The sequence below is a fragment of the Meles meles genome, chromosome 10, assembly GCF_922984935.1.
Source record: "Meles meles chromosome 10, mMelMel3.1 paternal haplotype, whole genome shotgun sequence".
Lineage (NCBI taxonomy): Eukaryota > Metazoa > Chordata > Mammalia > Carnivora > Mustelidae > Meles > Meles meles.
Window position 1 is genome coordinate 11,876,899 of NC_060075.1, and position 19,261 is coordinate 11,896,159.

A 19,261-nucleotide genomic window follows, 5' to 3' on the forward strand; every position below is an offset into this window, starting at 1 on the left:
TCTTTATATATTTTGATATTAACCCTTTATCAAGTATATCATTAACAAATATTTTCTTTCATTCAGTAGGATACCTTTTCATTTGGTAGATAGTTTCCTTCACTGTACAAATGCTTTTTATTTTTGTGTAGTCTTAATAGTTTTTTTTTTAAATTTCTTTTCAGCGTAACAGTATTCATTGTTTTTGCATCACACCCAGTGATCCATGCAATACGTGCCCTCCCTAATACCCACCACCTTGTTCCCCCAACGTCCCACCCCCTGCCCGTTCAAGACCCTCAGGTTGTTTTTCAGAGTCCATAGTCTCTCATGGTTCACCTCCCCTTCCAATTCCCTCAACTCCCTTCTCCTCTCCATCTCCCCATGTCCTCCATGTTCTTTGTTATGCTCCACAAATAAGTGAAACCATATGATAATTGACTCTCTCTGCTTGACTTATTTCACTCAGCATAATCTCCTTCAGTCCCATCCACGTTGCTACAAAAGTTGGGTATTCATCCTTTCTGATGGAGGCATAATACTCCATAGTGTATATGCACCACATTTTCCTTATCCATTTGTCTGTTGAAGGGTATTTTGGTTCTTTCCACAGATTGGCGACCTTGGCCATTGCTGCAATAAACATTGGGGTACAGATGGCCCTTCTTTTCACTACATCTGTATCTTTGGGGTAAATACCCAGCAGTGCAATTGCAGGGTCATAGGGAAGCTCTATATTTAATTTCTTGAGGAATCTCCACACTGTTCTCCAAAGTGGCTACACCAACTTGCATTCCCACCAACAGTGTAAGAGGGTTCCCCTTTCTCCACATCCTCTCCAACACATGTTGTTTCCTGTCTTGCTAATTTGGGCCATTCTAACTGGTGTCAGGTGGTATCGTATCTCAATGTGGTTTTAATTTGAATCTCCCTGATGGCTAGTGATGATGAACATTTTTTCATGTGTCTGATAGCCATTTGTATGTCTTCATTGGAAAAGTGTCTGTTCATATCTTCTGCCCATTTTTTGATATGGTTATCTGTTTTGTGTGTGTTGAGTTTGAGGAGTTCTTTATAGATCCTGGATATCAACATTTTGTCTGTACTGTCCCTTGCAAATTATCTTCTCCCATTCCGTGGGTTGCCTCCTTGTTTTATTGACTGTTTCCTTTGCTGTGCAGAAGCTTTTGATCTTGATGAAGCTTTTGATCTTGATGATCATTTTTGCTTTTGTTTCCTTGGCCTTTGGAGACATATCTTGAAAGAAGTTGCTGTGGCTGATATCGAAGAGGTTACTGCCTATGTTCTCCTCTAGGATTCTGATGGATTCCTGTTTCATGTTGAGGTCTTTTATCCATTTCGAGTTTATCATTGTGTACGGTGTAAGAGAATGGTTGAGATTCATTCTTCTACATATAGCTGTCCAGTTTTCCCAGCACCATTTATTGAAGAGACTGGAAAACTATAACCTCCCAAAATTGAACCAGGAAGAAATTGGCAACCTGAGTAGACTGATATCTAGTAATGAGATTGAAGCAGTGATCAAAAACCTCCCAAGAAACCAGAGCCCAGGATCTGACAGATTCTCTGGGGAATTCTACCAAATTTTCAAAGAAGAAATAACACCTATTCTCCTGAAGCTGTTTCAAAAAATTGAAGCAGAAGGAAAACTTCCAGACACTTTTTATAAAGCCAGCATTACCCTGATCCCCAAACCAGGCAAAGACCCTACCAAAAAGGAGAATTTCAGACCAATATCAATGATGAATATGGATGCTAAGATTCTCAACAAGATCCTAGCAAACAGGATCCAACAGCACATTAAAAAGATTATCCACCAGGGATTCATTCCTGGGTTACAAGGATGGTTCAACATTTGCAAATCAATCAATGTGATAGAACAAATCAGTAAGAGAAGAGAGAAGAACCACATGGTCCTCTCAATTGATGCAGAAAAAGCATTTGACAAAATGCAGCATCTGTTCCTGATGAAAACGCTTCAAAGTATAGGGATAGAGGGAACATCCCTGAACTTCATAAAATCTACCTATGAAAGACCCACAGCAAATATCATTCTCAATGGGAAAAAACTCGCAGCCTTCCCGTTGAGATCAGGAACACGACAAGGATGCCCACTCTCACCAATCTTGCTCAACATAATATTAGAAGTCCTAGCAACGGCAATCAGACAACAAAGAAAAATAGAAGGTATCCAAATTGGCAATGAAGAAGTCAAACTCTCTCTTTTCGCAGATGACATGATTCTTTACATGGAAAACTCAAAAGACTCCACCCCCAAACTACTAGAACTCATACAGCAATTCAGTAACGTAGCAGGATACAAAGTCAATGTACAGAAATCTGTGGCTTTCTTATACACTAACAATGAAAACACAGAAAGGGAAATTAGAGAATCGATTCCATTTACTATAGCACCAAGAACCATAATATACCTGGGAATAAACCTAACCAAAGAGGTAAAGGATCTGTACTTGAGGAACTACAGAACACTCATGAAAGAAATTGAAGAAGACACAAAAAGATGGAAGACCATTCCATGCTCTTGGAACAGAAGAATAAACATTATTAAAATGTCTATACTGCCTAGAGCAATCTATACTTTCAATGCCATTCCGATCAAAATTCCACCGGTATTTTTCAAAGAGCTGGAGCAAATAATCCTAAAATTTGTATGGAATCAGAAGAGACCCCGAATTGCTAAGGAAATGTTGACAAACAAAAACAAAACTGGCGGCATCACGTTACCTGATTTCAAGCTTTACTACAAAGCTGTGATCACCAAGACAGCACGGTACTGGCATAAAAACAGACACATAGACCAGTGGAACAGAGTAGAGAACCCAGATATGGACCCTCAACTCTATGGTCAAATAGTCTTCGACAAAACAGGAAAAAATATCCAGTGGAAAAAAGACAATTTCTTCAACTAATAGTTTATTTTTGCTTTTGTTTCTCTTTCCTGAGGAGCTATGTCTGGAAAAATGTTGCTAAGACTAATGTCAGAGAGATTACTGCCTATATTTTCTTTTATTTTGTTTAAATTTTATTTATTTATTTTCCAGAGAGAGACAGCAAGAGAGGGAACACAAGTAGGGGGAGTGGGAGAGGGATAAGCAGACTTCCTGAAGAGCAGGGAGCCTGATGCCAGGATTGACCCCAGGACCTTGGGTTCATGACCTGAGCTGAAGGCAGCCACTTAATGACTGAGCCACCCAGGCAGATGTTACTGCCTATATTTTCTTCTAGGAGTTTTATGGCATCAGGTCTCAGATTTTGTATTAAGTTAATTTTGAAATTATTTTTTGTGTATGGTGTAAGAAAGTAGTTGTTTCATTTTTTCACATGAACTGTCCAGTTTTCCCAGCAACATTTATAGAAGAGAGTTTCTTTTTCCACTGTTTATTCTTGCCCCCTTTGTCATAGATGTACTGTATAACCAGGAGATTATTTTGAGAATATATTTTATATATTGTTAAGTTGGAGAGAAAATGTCATAGAACACATATCCACAGCATTTCCTATAAATAATGTGCATATACATGCTTGGGAAATTTCTCTAAGATTATATGGCAGTCTGGTTGGGCTTGGCAATATGAGGAATGGGAAGGAAGATTATTCCCACTTTATACCCTTTTGCACCTATTGACACTCTCAGATTTAACAAGCATATTACAAATGAAATCCCAAATCTGGATAAATGTTTTGTAACTATCACTTTTTCTGTCTCACTCTAGCATAAAGCAGACTTACAATTTACATCTGTTAGTTGTTCTAGGTTGTAAATATAACTGCCTACATTAGCTGTCCTTATGCTGTCCCCACTTTGAAGTGCCCAGCTGGCAATCAGAGATTGCCATAGAAATAAATGGCTGGTGGAGTCTTGCTAGAATGCATACAGATGTACATATGCCCAGAAGAGTGGAAAGTTGAGACAATGGCAGGGAATGGACTGGGATTGGGAGGAAGAAACTCTCCCATTTTCTGGAGGGTCCTCAGGGTTAGAATCAGGAGTCTCTCTCTAAAATTAGCAAAGGAAGAAACAGGTTTTTAGGGGATTTCTGGTGAAATTAAGACTTTGACTGAGTCCAGTATGCATGCCTTTTGATATTAGTGCACATTTTAGAGGTCAGTTGTAATGTCTCCTATTGGGAGTGGGTGATGATTTTTTTCTCTGAGTAGGTAGAGTATCAGAGAAGAGTCCAAGATATATTGTAGAGGGAGGGATCTGGTTAATGTCTGAGGTATCTTTCCAAAACCTACGCTTGAGCCCTTGAGAAGACAGTCTTGTTATTTAAAGCCTCTGATTGGTGATATTTCACGTTTTCTCATTAAGCAAAAAGTTTAGAAAGTTCTGATACTTAATTGGTCAAAAATGGGAATAACTAAATGTTTGTTCTGTTCTCCCCATACTGATTGCTTAGGGATGTCCTGAACCTGGACTAATTAAGAAGAGGAACCTTGGTGACTAAGTCCCTCTGGGAAGGAGGGTAGCAGGAGTGAAGTAGAGAGAGAGAAAGAGACCTGCAGCTCCCCCACAGCACTGTTATTTCTGGGCTTTTTCCTAGGCTCCTCCTGATGAAGTTGCTCAGCCTGATGCATGGTTGAGCAGTAGTAGACAGGACTTACCTTTAGCCGAGGCCTGGGGAGACTGAGAAGTGGTGGAGAGGCCCCTCCATGGAGGTGAGTGCTTCTTGGGGTTGTTTTCTACCAGCGAAAAAGTCAAAGAACATCAAGATGAGAGTTCTGGGCTATGTTGCTTACAAGAACAAAGAGGGGTGGATGAGGGGATCAGCAAGGTAGACAGGCTCATTTCCAACATTTCCACGCATAACAGAGAGCAGATTTAGTTCTTTTCCATCCCAATATTAAGAACAGATATTGATCCTTGAAAGCAGTAAAGATTCTTCTATATTTTTTCACCAGTGCTCATTATGCAGACATTATAGAAATATAGGTCACTGAGCTGTCCCAACAATTCTGTCCTAGACCCATTTTCCCATCCTTAAAAGGCCCACAGAGACTTAGAGGAGATGGTAGGAGTAGGGGAAATGAGGAAGGGAAAATGGTACTGTGAACCATGAAGGGAAACCAAGCAGAGAAGACTCCAAAGGGTATCACTCAACTATTCAGGTGAGGAACAAGTACTATTTAATCATATATCACACATCCATTCATCCATCATGTATCAACAATTTATCAGCACTATATTATAGCTCAACAATAAAGTCTATATAAACAAGTCCCTGTACCCATAGAGTTTCTATTCTAGTGTCACAGATGAACAATGAATAAGCAACAATGAATAAGCATAATTAAATTTCCTGTCCATCTTCCTTGTTTTGCATTTACTTCAGCATGATTAAGAAACTAACACCATAATGTCAGTTACTTATCTTGTATATGGTCTAATATCCACCATGCCCTTGAATATAAACACCACAGGGCAGGGATTTTTGTTTGTTGTAGTCACCGCTGCATTTGCTTCATGTTACATGAAGGAATGAAGTAAGTACCCATATCATATAAGGTAATAATAAGTGCTACTAAGAAATGCTAAAGTCCAAAAATGAGCAAGTCATTCATAGTTGGGGTGGGATAACTGGCAAGAGTCCCTTGAGGAGATGACATTTTAGTAATGGGACGGATAAAATGAGAGGTAGAAATTCAGATATCCTCAGGGGTTACTGGTCTCTAATCTATTGTTGTCAGTGCCAGGTGCCACTTTTATTTCCTTCCAACACTTTGCAGGGCACATGGAGTTAGAAAAGAATGAATCTGCCCTGGGACATTATCTCAAGCTCCAGAGTTCTCTTTTGTAGATGATTGACGCTCTGTACAATGGAGGTTTACAATCTGGGGAAAGCAGGGAGGTTGGTGTTAGACGTTGTGCCATTTTTCTACTGCCCCAAGATGGATCTATACAATACTAGTAAGGATGTGGAATGGGTTTGACATTCTATGTTTTGGACATCATTGAGAACACAATTATGTCATCATGCTACATGTCCACAATAAGAAGTAAACAATACAGGACTGGAGAGGCTGATCAATTCATATTCAAAACTGGCCAGTTTTTTTTTTTTAAGATTTTATTTATTTATTTGACAGACAGAGATCACAGTAGGCAGAGAGAGAGAGGGGGAAGCAGGCTCCCTGCTGAGCAGAGAACCTGATGTGAGGCTCGATCCTAGGACCCTGGGATCATGACCTGAGCCGAAGGCAGAGGCTTTAACCCACTGAGCCACCTAGGCACCCCAAAACTGGCCAGTTTAAACAGACTTATCCTCTGTCTCCCAAGAGAAGGCACATCCAGTGGGGTAAAATGATGGAAAGTTTTCTTATCCCCAATAGTGATGAAGAAGTCTTTACCTTATCAAGACAGGAAGTCTTGAGGTAGATTGCATGTGCCCACATTCAGGTGTGGTCTTGTGCAGAGTGGGAGCAGTAGGTCATGTTATTTGATTTTCTGTTGGAAATAGTTTGTCATTCTAACCTGTCTTCTTTCCCTTTTGAGAACAGGGCCACATGGAGTCATGTTACCAATCTTTGATCTCTAGGTTTTACAAGGAACAGAAACAAGGACTAAATGATGAGCAATCTGTCTAGTGCCACTGAGTTCTGCCTTCTAGGATTCCCTGGGTCCCAAGAACTACACCACTTTCTTTTTGCTGTATTCTTTTTGTTCTACTTGGTGACATTAATGGGAAACACAGTCATCATTGTGATTGTGTGTGTTGATAAACGTCTGCAGTCTCCCATGTATTTCTTCCTTGGTCATCTCTCTGCCATGGAGATCCTGATCACATCGATCATCGTGCCCATGATGCTTTGGGGGTTACTGCTCCCAGGGATGCAGACAATATCTCTGGCTACATGTGTCACTCAGCTCTTCCTGTACCTTGCTGTGGGGACCACAGAGTTTGCATTACTGGGAGCCATAGCTGTGGACCGTTACGTGGCTGTCTGTAACCCTCTGAGGTACAACATCATTATGAACAGCCGCACCTGCATCTGGGTGGTCATTGTGTCATGGATGTTTGGGTTCCTTTCTGAAATATGGCCTGTCTATGCCACATTTCAGTTCACCTTCTGCAAGTCGAATCTGTTAGACCATTTTTTCTGTGATCGGGGGCAGCTGCTCAAATTGTCCTGCGATGACACACTTTTCACGGAGTTTGTTCTTTTCTTAATGGCTATTGTCATTATCATTGGGTCTCTGGCCCCAACAATTGTCTCCTACACCTACATCATCTCTACCATCCTCAAGATCCCCACAGCCTCGGGCCGGAGGAAAGCCTTCTCTACTTGTGCCTCTCATTTCACCTTTGTTGTGATAGGCTATGGCAGCTGCTTGTTCCTCTATGTGAAGCCCAAGCAAACACAGGCGGCAGAATACAATAAGATAGTTTCCCTGTTGATTTCTGTGTTGACTCCTTTCCTGAACCCTTTCATCTTCACCCTCAGGAATGACAAAGTCAAAGAGGCTCTTTGGGATGGTATGAAACGCTGCAGTCAACTCCTCAAAGACTAGACCTCTCTGCCCACGTTTTGGGTAGTAATATCCTCTATAGATTCTTCAGCAACCTAGAAAACCCTAGCTGCTCTCTTACCATCATCACCTTTCCAAGGATCAGTAGTGTACAATTCCCAATTGGGCCGAAGGAGACAAGGCAGAGAAAACTGAAACCTGTTCTCTGCCCACTAGAATCCCATTCCTGTTTCTGATGATTCCACTATTGAACTGTGGGAGCTTATCCTTGGGAAATTGGAGGATTAGAGAAAAGAAATACACACTTTTTTTTTTTTTTTAAGAGAGAGTGAGAGAAGAGGAAGCAGGCTCCCTGCGGAGCAGAGAGCCCCATGTGGGGCTTAATCCCAGGATCCCGGGATCATGAACCAAGACGAAAGTAGAGGCTTTAACCCACTGAATCACCAGGTGCCCCTAAATACACATCTTTTTGTAGCTTTCCATGGCTCAGTTAATTTGCCTATAATCTGTTATTGAAGATGTATTTCCTGGGGGTGAAGGAAGTGGAAGGAAGGAGAGGGGAGTCATTCGGCATAATCAGAGTACCAAGGGAGAGATGCTTATTTTGTTCCTTTTTCAACTATTGTGGGGCTTTTCATAATTTTTATGCAATTTCTTGGTGATATGACTGTAAGCACTTTATTTTTTATTTATTTATTTATTTTTATTTGTTTATTTACAGCATAACAGTGTTCATTGTTTTGGCATTACACCCAGTGCTCCATGCAGTACGTGCCCTCCCTATTACCCACCATCTGGTTCCTCAAACTCCCACCCCACCCCCCACCCCCCTGCCACCCCTTCATAACCCTCTGGTTGTTTTTCAGAGTCCCTAGTCTCTCATGGTTCATCTCCCCTTCCAGTTTCCCTCAACTCCCTCTCCTCTCATCTCCCCATGTTCTCCATGTTATTTGTTATGCTCCACAAATAAGTGAGACCATATGATACTTGACTCTCTCTGCTTGACTTATTTCACTCAGCATAATTTCTTCCAGTCCCATCCATGTTGCTACAAAAGTTGGGTATTCGTCCTTTCTGATGGAGGCATAATACTCCATTGTGTATATGGACCACATCTTCCATAACCATTCATCCGTTGAAGGGCATCTTGGTTCTTTCCACAGTTTGGCGACCGTAGCCATTGCTGCAATAAACATTGGGGTACAAATGGCCCTTCTTTTCACTACATCTGTATCTTTGGGGTAAATACCCAGCAGTGCAATTGCAGGGTCATAGGGAAGCTCTATTCTTAATTTCTTCAGGAATCTCCACACTGTTCTCCAAAGTGGCTGCACTAACTTGCATTCCCACCAACAGTGTAAGAGGGTTCCCCTTTCTCCACATCCTCTCCAACACACGTTGTTTCCTGTCTTGCTAATTTTGGCCATTCTAACTGGTGTTAGGTGGTATCTCAATGTTGTTTTAATTTGAATCTCCCTGATGGCTAGTGATGATGAACATTTTTTCATGTGTCTGATAGCCATTCGTATGTCTTCATTGGAGAAGTGTCTGTTCATATCTTCTGCCCATTTTTTGATATGATTATCTGTTTTGTGTGTGTTGAGTTTGAGAAGTTCTTTATAGATCCTGGATATCAACCTTTTGTCTGTATTGTCATTTGCAAATATCTTCTCCCATTCCGTGGGTTGCCTCTTTGTTTTGTTGACTGTTTCCTTTGCTGTGCAGAAGCTTTTGATCTTGATGAAGTCCCAAATGTTCATTTTTGCTTTTGTTTCCTTTGCCTTTGGAGACATATCTTGAAAGAAGTTGCTGTGGCTGATATCGAAGAGGTTACTGCCTATATTCTCCTCTAGGATTCTGATAGATTTCTGTCTCACGTTGAGGTCTTTTATTCATTTCGAGTTTATCTTTGTGTACGGTGTAAGAGAATGGTCGAGTTTCATTCTTCTACATATTGCTGTCCAGTTTTCCCAGCACCATTTATTGAAGAGACTGTCTTTTTTCCATTGAATATTTTTTCCTGTTTTGTTGAAGATTATTTGACCATAGAGTTGAGGGTCCATATCTGGGCTCTCCACTCTGTTCCACTGGTCTATGTGTCTGTTTTTATGCCAGTACCATGCTGTCTTTGTGATCACAGCTTTGTAGTAAAGCTTGAAATCGGGTAACGTGATGCCGCCAGTTTTGTTTTTGTTTTTCAACCTTTCCTTAGCAATTCGGGGTCTCTTCTGACTCCATACAAATTTTAGGATTATTTGTTCCAGCTCTTTGAAAATAAGCACTTTATTTTTAATGATTCTTTGGAAGATTTTCTTTATTTATTTGACAGAGAGAGATCACAAGTAGAAAGAGAGGCAGGCAGAGAGAGAGGGGGAAGCAGGATCCCTGCTGAGCAGAGAGCTGATGCAGGGCTCCATCCCAGGACCCTGAGACCATGGACTGAGCTGAAGGATGAGGTTTAACCCACTATGGCAGCCAGGCACCCCTGTCTGTACACACTTTAAATATTCTATGATTCTCCTCTTCTCTTGCGGTCTATCATGTTATCTTGGTCCCATTGCTACTGTAAAGTAAATACAATACTGTATACTTTTACCACAGCACCAATGTGGAGTGGTGATAAGGGGATTGGGATACTTTTCTTTTAGTAAGTCTTGGTGATGTGAAGGTAAGAAATCTTTTGTCATATGTGGGGATTGAGACAAATAAGAATTAAATGACTTCAGTCTAGAGAGAGCATCCTGTGTTTTATAGCTGCTTAAATCAATGTCTTAAATATGTCTTTGAGATTGCTCCCAGACCCAGACTTCAGTCTTCATGATGCCTTTGGTTCTTTGTCTCCCAAATCCAAGTGTCTCAGCACCTTGCCATAGATCTTCTCTGTGGGGAGCATCAAAGGAATGAGCAGCTGCCCTCCTAACTTGCCGTTCTTTACAAATTCCAGGGCATGGTTTCATGGCAATGCAGTTGTCGGTAGTTTGTAAGGTTAGAGGAAGGTCGTTGAGGCATGGTGTTGATGAAATGGTAAGATCTCCTGGCAGCCCTGAATTGGGTGGAGATAATTGAGCCTCCCAGCAGTGGGTGATGGCATTCCATAGGATGGCAAATAGTCTTATGTGTAGATGCCTTCCATTTGGAGAGGACCGGGAAGATCACCAAGTAGGATCTAGTTGATGTCACTGCATAGGGGCACAAAATCCAGCCCAAGCTCTGCTAGCCAACCAGTGGGTTGTGATGGGACTGCATTGGCTGGAGAATGTGCTGAAGACTGACACAAAGGGAACCTCCACCCCAGGCTCATTTCCTGTGGTCTGCTTTCCCTAGAAAAATATCATGTTTTCTCCTTAAGTACTCCAGAGAGGATGCATTTTCTAATCTACACAAGGCTTTGCACAGCATATGCTGTCTCTGGGCTGATAGAGGCAAAGTAGGAAGACAGAAAAGAGCCTCACTGTCCTCAGGTATGGTTTCTTTGTTTTTTCAACCTGTCATTCCCCATGCCTCTTGCACCCTGCCCGAGCACCCTTTGTTCATCTACCAACTATCTTCTTTCTTTTTGTTCTCTCCCCTGTCCTTGAGCTCTTCTGTTCTTTCTCCTTCTTTCCCTTTCCCTTGTTTCCCTTTCCCCTCCAATCAAGCTCTGACTTGTAATCAAGCTCCCACTGGTAATGCTTTCCTCTTCTTCCCCTTCTCCTCCAGCAGCATTTCCATTCCCCTCCTGCATCTCAGGGATGTGGTGTTCTAAACTGCCTCTCTGAATGTCCTAGCCTATGAGAAGAAAAGGAGAGTTCCTGATCAAGAAAGAGTGATGGGGCATTAAACATCTCGTATACCAAGGAAGATGTTCTTCTGCTTGGTCTTTGATTTTGAGAGAAAGAAAGTTACTATCTGTGTTAGTCTTCTTGGGTTGCCATAAAAAAACACTATACATTTGGTGGCTTACACAAGATAAATTTATTTCTCATAGTTCTGGAGACAGAAACGTCCATATTCAAGATTCAGGCTAATTTAATTTTTGGTGACAACTCTCTGGCTTGTAGATGGTGACCTTGTGTCTATGTCCTCAACTGGCCTTTCAAAGGTGGATATTTGGGAAAGAGAGGTAGCACGGTCTGGTGACTTTTCTCAGAAGGACACTGTTGTTATGTGATGAGGGCCCTAAGTATTGACCTCATTTCAACTTAATAACATCCCAAGAGTCTCCATCACCCAAATCATCTGCAATGGGTGTCAGGGTTTCTACATATGGATTTTGAGGGCACACAAACCTTTAGTCCATAATTCTCAACCAGAATGCCTACTCCATGTTCACACTGGGAGATGGGAGACAGATATGTCTGTCCTGCGAGGCTTTAATTTCCAAGCATGCAGGTGTCTCTCACTCCAAAATGAAGTGAAATGCCTCATACTATCTCCTTACTACTATATACACTACAAAATCTCAATCGCTTTTGCTCTATTTATTTTCATCTCTACTCTTCACACCAGCTTAGTATATGGAAAATCAACACAGATATCTAAACATAAATACTAGGAATAGTCCACTATATGCATATATATACATGTGTGTTTGTGTATGTATACACATTATATATATGTGTGTGTGTGTATATATATATATATATATATATATATATATATATATATAGTACACCATATTTTCTTTATGCCTTCATCAGTCATTGAACACTTGGGCTCTTTCCACATTTTGACTATGGTAGATAATGCTTCTATAAGCATCAGGGTGCATGTAGTCCTTTGAATCAGCATTTTTGTATTCTTTGGATGCATTCTTAGTAATGCAGTTGCTGGATTGTAGGGTAGTTCTATTTTCAAGTTTTTGAGGAACCTCCATATTGTTTTCCAGAGTGGCTACAGTGGTTTGCATTCCCACCAACAGTGCAAGAGGATTCCCCTTTGTCCACATCTTCGCTAATACCTGTTGTTTATCGTGCTGTTGATTTTAGCCATTCTGACAGGTGTGAGGGGATATCTTGTTGTAGTTTTGATTTGTGCTTCTCTGATATTCAGTGATACAGAGAATTTTTCAGCCACAAAAAAGAATGGAATCTTGCCATTTGCTACGACATGGATGGAGCTAGATAGTATTCTGCTAAACAAAATAAGTCAGTCAGAGAAAGGCAAATACCATGTGATTTCACTTGTATGCGGAATTTAAGAATCAAAATAAATAAGTAACGCGGAAAAAAGGAGAGAGAGAAGCAAACCAAAACACAAACTTTTTACTGTAAAGAACAAACAGATGGTTACCACAGGGGAGGTGGGTGGGGGGATGGGTTAAATAGGTGATGGGGATTAAGGAGTGCCCTTGTGATGACCACCACATCATGCTGTATGTTGTGTGGAAGTGGTGTTGTATGGAAGTGTTGAATCATCATGTTGTACACCTGAAACTAATATAACACTGTATGTTAACTACCTGGAATTTAAATAAAGACTAAAAAATATATAGGGACGCCTGGGTGGCTCAGTTGGTTAAGCGGCTGCCTTCGACTCAGGTCATGATCCCAGCGTCCTGGGATCGAGTCCCACATCGGGCTCCTTGCTCAGGGGGGAGCCTGCTTTGCCCTCTGACTCTGCCTGCTACTCTGTCTGCCTGTGCTCACTCTCTCTCTCTCTCTGACTAATAAATAAATAAAATCTTAAAAAAATGTATAAAAAAGAAAGCAAAATACTAGTTATAGAGCTTTATTTGAACTCCTAATTCACATGTAATTAGGATACTCAAAGTAAGTCTTATGTATAATTTGAAGTATCTCAGGTACGGTATGCTGCAAATTTTTACTTAATTTGAATGTTTGCCTCTTAACATGTACTTTGTATTCTTAGTGCCACGCTCATATTAAAAAAAAGCAAAACTAGAGAGAATAGTACTTTTACTGGGAATGTTTTTAGTATTCTCTTGTTCTGGAAACGTTCCTTGGTGAAAGTAAATGCTGATCCCATTTAGTATCTGTTATGTATATCTGAGATGACATTCAATTGTTCTGTTTTATTTCTTACAGGTATTTCTTTATAATCCTACTAAATGTTGCATAAGTATTGGTGTGTATGATACAAATTAAAATATGAAATTTTCTAATATGAACTAATGTTCCTTATTAGAAGGTAAGGAAAAAGAAGGGAGTGGTATGTAATTAAAACTTGTATTTCTTTTGCATAGCCACCACAAATGTTTTTTCATTCCTAATCAAAATACCTCTATTGTTTTTAAGTATTGATAATTTTCAAAACTGAACAGAAATGCAATTTGACACATGTTCATGTGATTCCAAATTTTGCTTGTCACTTCTTTGTTGTGTTGTTCCAAGGATATGAGGAACTTTTTTCAGTAAACATGCTAAGTATGACTTTTATACCTTTTGATTGATTAACTTATATGTTAAATATATACTGCATAAGAAACATTTCTGAATGTTTTGGTGTCATATAGAGGAAAGAAGTAATGATTGCATACTAAGTACCTTATAATTTCTGTATATTTTTATTCAATCTTGGCAATAACCTGTGAGGTTAGTAGTACTATGTTCATGTAACAGATGAGAATGTAGATACTAAATAAGACACTAAGCAACTTGCCCAAATTTACTCAGCCACCAACCACATCACTTCCATTAGATTGGAAAAAAGAAAAACTCTAGGAATACTAAGACTTGTGAACATTGGAAAATAAAAGCTTTCATTCATTTGTTTTTTAAATTTAATTTTATATTGTTCCAAGATAAATGTTCCAAGATTCACTGTTTATGTATCACACCCAGTGCTCCATGCAATACGTGCCCTCCTTAATACCCACCACCAGGCTCACTCATCCACCCACACTGTTCCCTACCAAAAAAAACCCTGTTTGTTTCTCAGAGTCCACAGTCTCTCATGCTTCATCTCACCCACTGATTTCCTCCAATTCACTTTTCCTTTTTTCTTCTAATGTCTGCCATGTTATTCCTTATGCTCCACAAGTAAGTGAAACCATATAATTGACTTTCTCTGCTTGATTTATTTCACTCAGCATAATCTCCTTCAGTCCCATCCATGTTGATAGAAAAGCTAGGTATTCATCCTTTCTGAGGGAGGCGTAATACTCCATTGTATATATGGTCCATATCTTCTTTATCCATTCATCTGTTGAAGGGCATCTTGGATCCTTCCACAGTTTGGTGATTTGGCCATTGCTGCTATGAACATTGGGATACATATAGCCCTTTTTTTCACTACATCTGTATCTTTGGGGTAAATACCCAGTAGTGCAATTGCAGGGTCATAGGGTAGCTCTATATTTAATTTCTTAAGGAATTACCACACTGTTTTACAATGTGGCTGCACCAACTTGCATTCCCACCAACAGTGTAAGAGGGTTCCCCTTTCTCCATATCCCTTCCAACACTTGTTGTTTACTGCCTGATTAACTTTGGCCTTTTAACTGGTGTAAGGCGTTGTCTCAACGTGCTTTTGATTTGAATCTACCAGATAGCTAATGATGATGGACATTTTTTCATGTGTCTGTTAGCTATTTGTATGTCTTCTTTGGAGAAGTGTCTGTTCATGTCTTCTGCCCATTTTTGACATGATTATCTGTTTTTTGAGTGTTGAGTTTGAGGAGTTTTTATAGATCTTGGATGTCAGCCCTTTGTGTATAGGTATCATTGTGAATATCTTCTCTGATTCCTCTTCTCCCTTCTCCCATGCCTCTTTGCTTTGTTGACTGTTTCCTTTGCTATGCAGAAGCTTTTTATTGTTTATGATGGAAATATAAAATATTAGGTGCTAGTAACTAGTAAAAACTTAGTAAACATATACTATTTTTACAACTTTCTTGGATACAAAAATTAATGTTTTTCATCAAATTTGGAAAGTTTTTAACCATCATTTCTTTGAATATTTCTTACTCTCCTTGTCTCTCCTATTCTTCTGGTGTTCCCATTGCTTGTACTTAGTGCACACAGTACACTCTTGTATTTCTCTGTGGCTCTCCTCATTTTTCTTCATTCCTTTTTGTTACCTTCTGTTATGGACATAGACTTTTCTAAGGAAAACACAAATCTCAGGACACTAAAAGATGAAATTTGACTTCATATGAATAAAATATTTATGTACAAAGACACAAAGAAGTGGAAAAATGTTCCATGCTCATGGATTGGAAGAACAAGTATTGTTAAAATGTCTCTGCCACCTAGAGTAATCTACATTCAATGTAATCCATGTAAAAATACCATCAACTGTTTTCACAGAGCTGGAACAAATAATCCTAAGGTTTATATGGAACCAGAAAAGACCCTGAATAGCCAAAGGAATGTTGAAAAAGGAAACCAAAGCTGATGGCATGAGAATTCAGGACGGCAAGCTCTATTACAGAGCTATATCATCAAGACATATGGTACTGGCACAAAAACAAACATATAGATCAATGGAACAGAATAGAGAGCCCAGAAATGGACCGTCAACTCTATGTTCAACTAATCTTTGACAAAGCAGGAGCGAATATCCAATGGAAAAAAGACAATCTCTTCAACAAATGGTATTGGGAAAACTGGACAGACACATGCAGAAGAATGAAACTGGACCATTTCCTTACACCACACACAACAATAGAGTCAGAATGGATGAAAGACCTCAATGTGAGACAGGAATCCACCAAAATCCTTGAGGAGAACACAGGCAGCAGCCTCTTTGACCTCAGCCGCAGCAACTTCTTCCTAGAAACATTGCCAAAGGCCAAGGGAAGGAAGGGCAAGAGAGAACTATCAGGACTTTATCGAGATAAAAAACTTTTGCACAGTTTTGTTAATGTTTATCTTTCAAAACATTTTCCACTGAGGTTTTCCTTTGATTTTTCTTTTAAGGTATCTTAATTTTGTTCTCTTCAATGTAAAACAAATTCTGAATTAGTCTTAGGTTTGTAGTACATCAGGAAATCAAGAGTGCTCTTATCGTACAGTGTTAAAGGCAGTGCGAATCAATCCAAAGTTTTTGGAGTATAATTTTCTGTTAATGGAAACCAATACCTTCAATATATCTGTCTTTCAACCTAGCAGTGTAAATCTAGGGATTTAGTTCAGAAATGTCAATGTGTATGGACTTACACATCTCTAAGTATATTTAAAGCATCATTTTTCATAGTAAAATGAAAACAACAACAGTGATCAAGAATGGGGTATTCAGGGGGAGACAAGATGGCGGGGAAGTAGGAGGAAGCACTGTTTCAACCTGTACCCTAAACTGAGCTGATTAACTACCAAAGAACTCCGACCACCCATGAAATCAGCCTGAGATCAGAATTATACACGTCTGGATCTCTACAGCGGCAGAAGACGCCAGTGGGCAGGTAAAGTGGAGTGGGAACGTCAGACTGATATCGGAAGATAAACAAAAGGCGGAGGGAGCCACCAGAGGTGACCCATTGGAAAGTAATACCCCAATATGAGAGTGCCCTGCATCTGGAGTCTGGTTGAAAGCACTCAAAAAGAGCAAAGGATTGCGGGGGGAAATTGTGGGAATCAGGACGATTAGGGACAGGGGCTTAAGTCCTGGGACACAAGACAGCCACTCCTGGCACTGAGCCAGAGAGAATGCAGTGGAGAAACCAGGTCTTGGTCCCTGAGCCACCAGCACCCCTGAGAGCATGTGGGGTCCAGCTCCCATGAGGGGCTGGGAGCCTCACCAGCCAGCAGAAGCACAGCCTTTTTGCAGTCCCCATGTGAGTGCCGTGCCGAGCTCTCAGAGCCTGAGATGAGCATGCCCCAGACCCTCCCCTGAGAGAAGTGTGCGCAGGTGCCAGCCCGGCACTCTGGGACCTAGAAAGACCAGGCGCTCCCAGCCCAGGCCAGTGGGAAAATCTCAGTGTGTGATCACTGCTTGGAACCTCTCTGGTGGTCTGGAGCTGCCCAGACAGTTACCGCTTCATGGTTTTGGGTACAAGCAGGAGATTCTGTGTCCCCAGGGACCACGACTTGGAACGTGCTCTGCCAGTGGCCAAGGGGGAACTTATGTGCTCTGCAGTACCCAGAGGGGAACGGATTGAGGCTTCTCTCTGAGAGGGAGGTCTGGGTGCTGTTTGCTTTCCTCTAAACCGCCAAAAACCATCAAAAGCTGTCAAGGCGAGAGAGAAAAAAACAAAACAAAACAAAAACGTACAAACATAAAAACCTCCAGAGAACAAAAGCCTGAAAAACCGGTTTCCTCAGAGCCCACCCCCTTGAGGGGGGCGGGAGGACTTAACTCAGGGAACCTTGCCTGAAAACCCATGTGGCAGGCCCCTCCCCCAGAAAGCCAACCAGGAAAAAAAAAAAAAGAAAAAGAAAAGATGACAAGAGAACAACCACCACTACTTCATAGATACAACTTTTATTTTTAATTCATTCCCACTATTCTCGATCATTTTTTTATAGATAATTTTTTAACCTATTTACCATCACAGTGAGATATCCAGTACATCAAATTCCATAATAACCTTCTAACCTGACTTTTTGATACATACACCCATGTTTTTCTTTTGCTTTTCTATTTTTTAATTTTAAAAAAAATTTAGTTTAGTTTATTCTTTTTTTTTATTTCTATTTTTTAACATTCATATAGAGTTAAACTTCAAGGTAATCCCCTTTCCCCAATCAATGATACCCCTATAGGTAAACCAATTTTTAATCCCCCTTTATCTTAGGAAAGTTGAGTCCTTTAACAAAGTTATCAAGATACATCCAGGAAGAATCAAAATAACCTTCCTCGCCCACATTGAGAATTTATAACCACTCTCTCATCTTTTTCTTCTGCCAGTGTTTCTGTGTATTTGCGTTTGACCTGATTGTAAATAAATCTTATACTTGGAGTTCTTTTTGATGAGGTTCTTTTTTTTTCCTTTTATATATATATATATATTTTTTTTTTCTCTAGTTGTATACTTTTATCAGTCTTTTTGTTTGTCTGTTTTTGTTTGTATACATCATAAATCTTACCTTGGGGCCCATTTGGGCTGAGCCTTCTGTTTTATCTTTCTTTTTTTTTTCCTATCTCTCTCTCTCTTTCTCTCTCTCTCTTTTTTCTTTTTCTTTTCTTTTTTCTCTCTTTCTTTTTTTCTTTTATTTGGGTGGGGACTCCTGATTGCTCAGAAGCATTCCAGGGTGTGCCTTGACTGCAACACGGTCGATACATCCAGCTACATCCATTCAGCCATCTCTCACCAAAATGACTAGGAGGAGGAATGCCCAACAGAAGAAAAATTCAGAGGATGGGCCTTCTGCAACAGAGCTAATGGCTATCGACATAGACAATATGTCAGAAAGAGAATTCAGGCTAACACTTATCCAGCAATAGCTAGGTTGGAGAAAGCCATGGATGACTAAACAGAATTGATTAGGGCAGAACTGAAAGCCACCAGGGAGGATGTTCACAATGTTTGGGCAAAACTGAAAGCCACCAGGGATGATGTTCACAATGTTCTCAATGAGTTCCAATCTATTCTAAATTCTCTAAAAGCTAGGGTAACTGAGTCAGAAGATAGAATTAGTGATCTGGAGGACAAACAGATAGAGAGAAAGGATCAGGAGGAAGCCTGGAACAAACAGATTAGAAGCCATGAAAACAGAATCAGGGAAATAAATGATGCCATGAAACATTCCAACGTCAGAATTATTGGAATCCCTGAAGGGGAGGAAAAAGAAAGAAGTCTAGAAGATATAGTGGAATAAGTGCTCCATGAAAATTTTCCCAATCTCGTGAATGGAACCAGCGTTCATGTACTAGAGGCAGAACGGTCTCCCC

At 40.3% G+C, this 19,261-nt stretch overlaps 1 protein-coding gene across 1 annotated transcript; it reads left to right on the forward strand.

Moving 5' to 3' along the window:
• The first annotated feature begins 6,586 nt into the window (after positions 1-6,586).
• Positions 6,587-7,531, forward strand: LOC123952229 (olfactory receptor 9A4-like). Its single transcript, XM_046021521.1, has one exon. The coding sequence runs from the start codon at positions 6,587-6,589 to the stop codon at positions 7,529-7,531; it is 945 nt and encodes a 314-aa protein (XP_045877477.1).
• Positions 7,532-19,261: the final 11,730 nt, after the last annotated feature.

Excerpts from the sequence above, each read along its gene's own strand:
- LOC123952229 (XM_046021521.1), top strand. The coding sequence starts at position 6,587 with ATGATGAGCAATCTGTCTAGTGCCACTGAGTTCTGCCTTCTAGGATTC.